At 32.0% G+C, this 1,819-nt stretch overlaps 1 protein-coding gene across 1 annotated transcript in view; it reads left to right on the top strand.

The window, feature by feature from the left end:
- LOC106874792 (glutamate decarboxylase 1) overlaps nt 1–269 on the top strand; it is a gene marked incomplete at its 5' end in the record, with an annotated part of 18,201 nt that extends 17,932 nt beyond the window's left edge. Inside the window, one exon of the mRNA XM_014922646.1 lies at nt 228–269. Within this exon, the coding sequence (XP_014778132.1) occupies nt 228–269 (42 nt within the window). The remainder of the gene's footprint in view (nt 1–227) is intronic.
- Nucleotides 270–1,819: the final 1,550 nt, after the last annotated feature.

Here is a 1,819-nt window from a genome sequence, read left to right as displayed (position 1 = left end):
TATTCAACATATTCCCCTCTCAGATTCACACACTTATTGCAACGGTCCTTCAGTTTTTCGAAGCCCAGTAAAAGAAACTGGAAGATTGGGCCTCCCCCCAAGCCTTTCGTAATAGCCCTAATACCAGGAACTTTCAGCACCCCCTTATATATATATATATATAAAGGAGGTAATTTTTTATTCTCAAACGCAAGATAATACTAATAATAACTAGCCATATTTTACAGAAAAATATATCGCCGACAGGTTTTTCTGCAAAATATGGATAGTTTATCCTGTTCATGCTATATTATTAGCATTATCCTGCGTTTGAGAATAAAAAATTACTTCTTTAACTTTCTAGACATTTGTTTACTGTCATCGTAATTTGAATTTTATATATATACATATATATAATTTTATATATATACATATATATAATTTTATATATATACATATATATAATTTTATATATATACATATATATATGCACATACATATATTGTCGTTTCTATTAACCTTAGGTTACCAGGTGCATCAAAGCTTTGATGATGGAGAACGGATCTCTTATGGTAGGCTACCAACCCTTGGGCGAACACCCCAATTTTTTCAGAGTGGTCATTTCTAACGCAGCAGTTATGGAAAAAGACCTGGACTTCTTAGTAGAAGAAATTGACCGCTTAGGGAGAACTCTTTGATTTTTGCTTTCTTTACCATTTTCACATTTATGTATAGAAATTTTCTTCGTGATAGGTAAGTAAATTCTGATTTTATACATGAAAAATATGATATAGTCCAATAAAGATCATACATCGTTACTTCAATTTAATAACTTGCTGAAAAATTAAGTTAGGTTACCAACAGAACTGTTCGGTCAGAAAGAACCAGAACTTATACGAAAGATCTTCTCGTATTGTGTGATGTGTTAAAAGTTTTGCAACTCAGCGTACAACTCGTATTAAGTGATGTTTGTTTGTTTGTTTTGCTTTTTTTTTTCATATATAGCCTGACTTTTTCCAAGAGGATGGCTTTGTAGATCGTTTAACGATTTTTTTAGCTTTGTATTAACTAGTTATGAAATTTGAAATAACGATGTTTGATCTTTAACGGACTATATCATATCATATATTTTATTCTAGACATGAATAAACAAGAAATATCGTGATTATATTTACATTATCATTTTATTTTATTTTATATTATTTTTGGCCTGTATAATAAAATATGCTGTCACGCTCTGTCATGTAGCTGGTATTGAGCACTCATTTTGTAGCTATACACAAAGATATAGTAAAGCATGCATAAATATACTGCATGAAATCCTTACTAGCTTATGAAATTTTGTGCACCGTTTTACAAACTGTATTAATAATGGGCTATTTTCTTACATACATGCAGTCTGTAAAGTGGTTTGTGTTAGAAAGAGCCTCTAGCCGTAGCACAGCAGACAATTGGCCAGCTCCTATCAAACTGTCCAACCCATGACAGCATAGAAACAGAGAGCATATAAACAGAGAGCCTGAAAGATTGCTTTAAGAAACCTGGCGTATTTTGTAAAATACGTCTGTTCAAGCCTCGTAGAAGCATGAAACTATTTAGTAGCTCTTTCGATTGCGTATTTAAACTGATATACATATATGCATGTGTGTGCGTGTGTGTGTGTGTGTGTGTGTGTGTGTGTATAATGATTATTTATTTATTTATTTATTCATTCTACTGTGAATTTTTTCAGAAATTGAGCTGATCGTGAAATGCAGTTGATTAACTAGAAGATAATGCTGTTGCTGTTGCTGTTGTTGTTGATGATGTTATTGATGATGATGATGGTGATGATGATGAC

Source organism: Octopus bimaculoides, chromosome 17, assembly GCF_001194135.2.
Source record: "Octopus bimaculoides isolate UCB-OBI-ISO-001 chromosome 17, ASM119413v2, whole genome shotgun sequence".
Lineage (NCBI taxonomy): Eukaryota > Metazoa > Mollusca > Cephalopoda > Octopoda > Octopodidae > Octopus > Octopus bimaculoides.
Note: the sequence above shows the minus strand (reverse complement) of the source record. Positions and strands in the feature narration are given on the sequence as shown.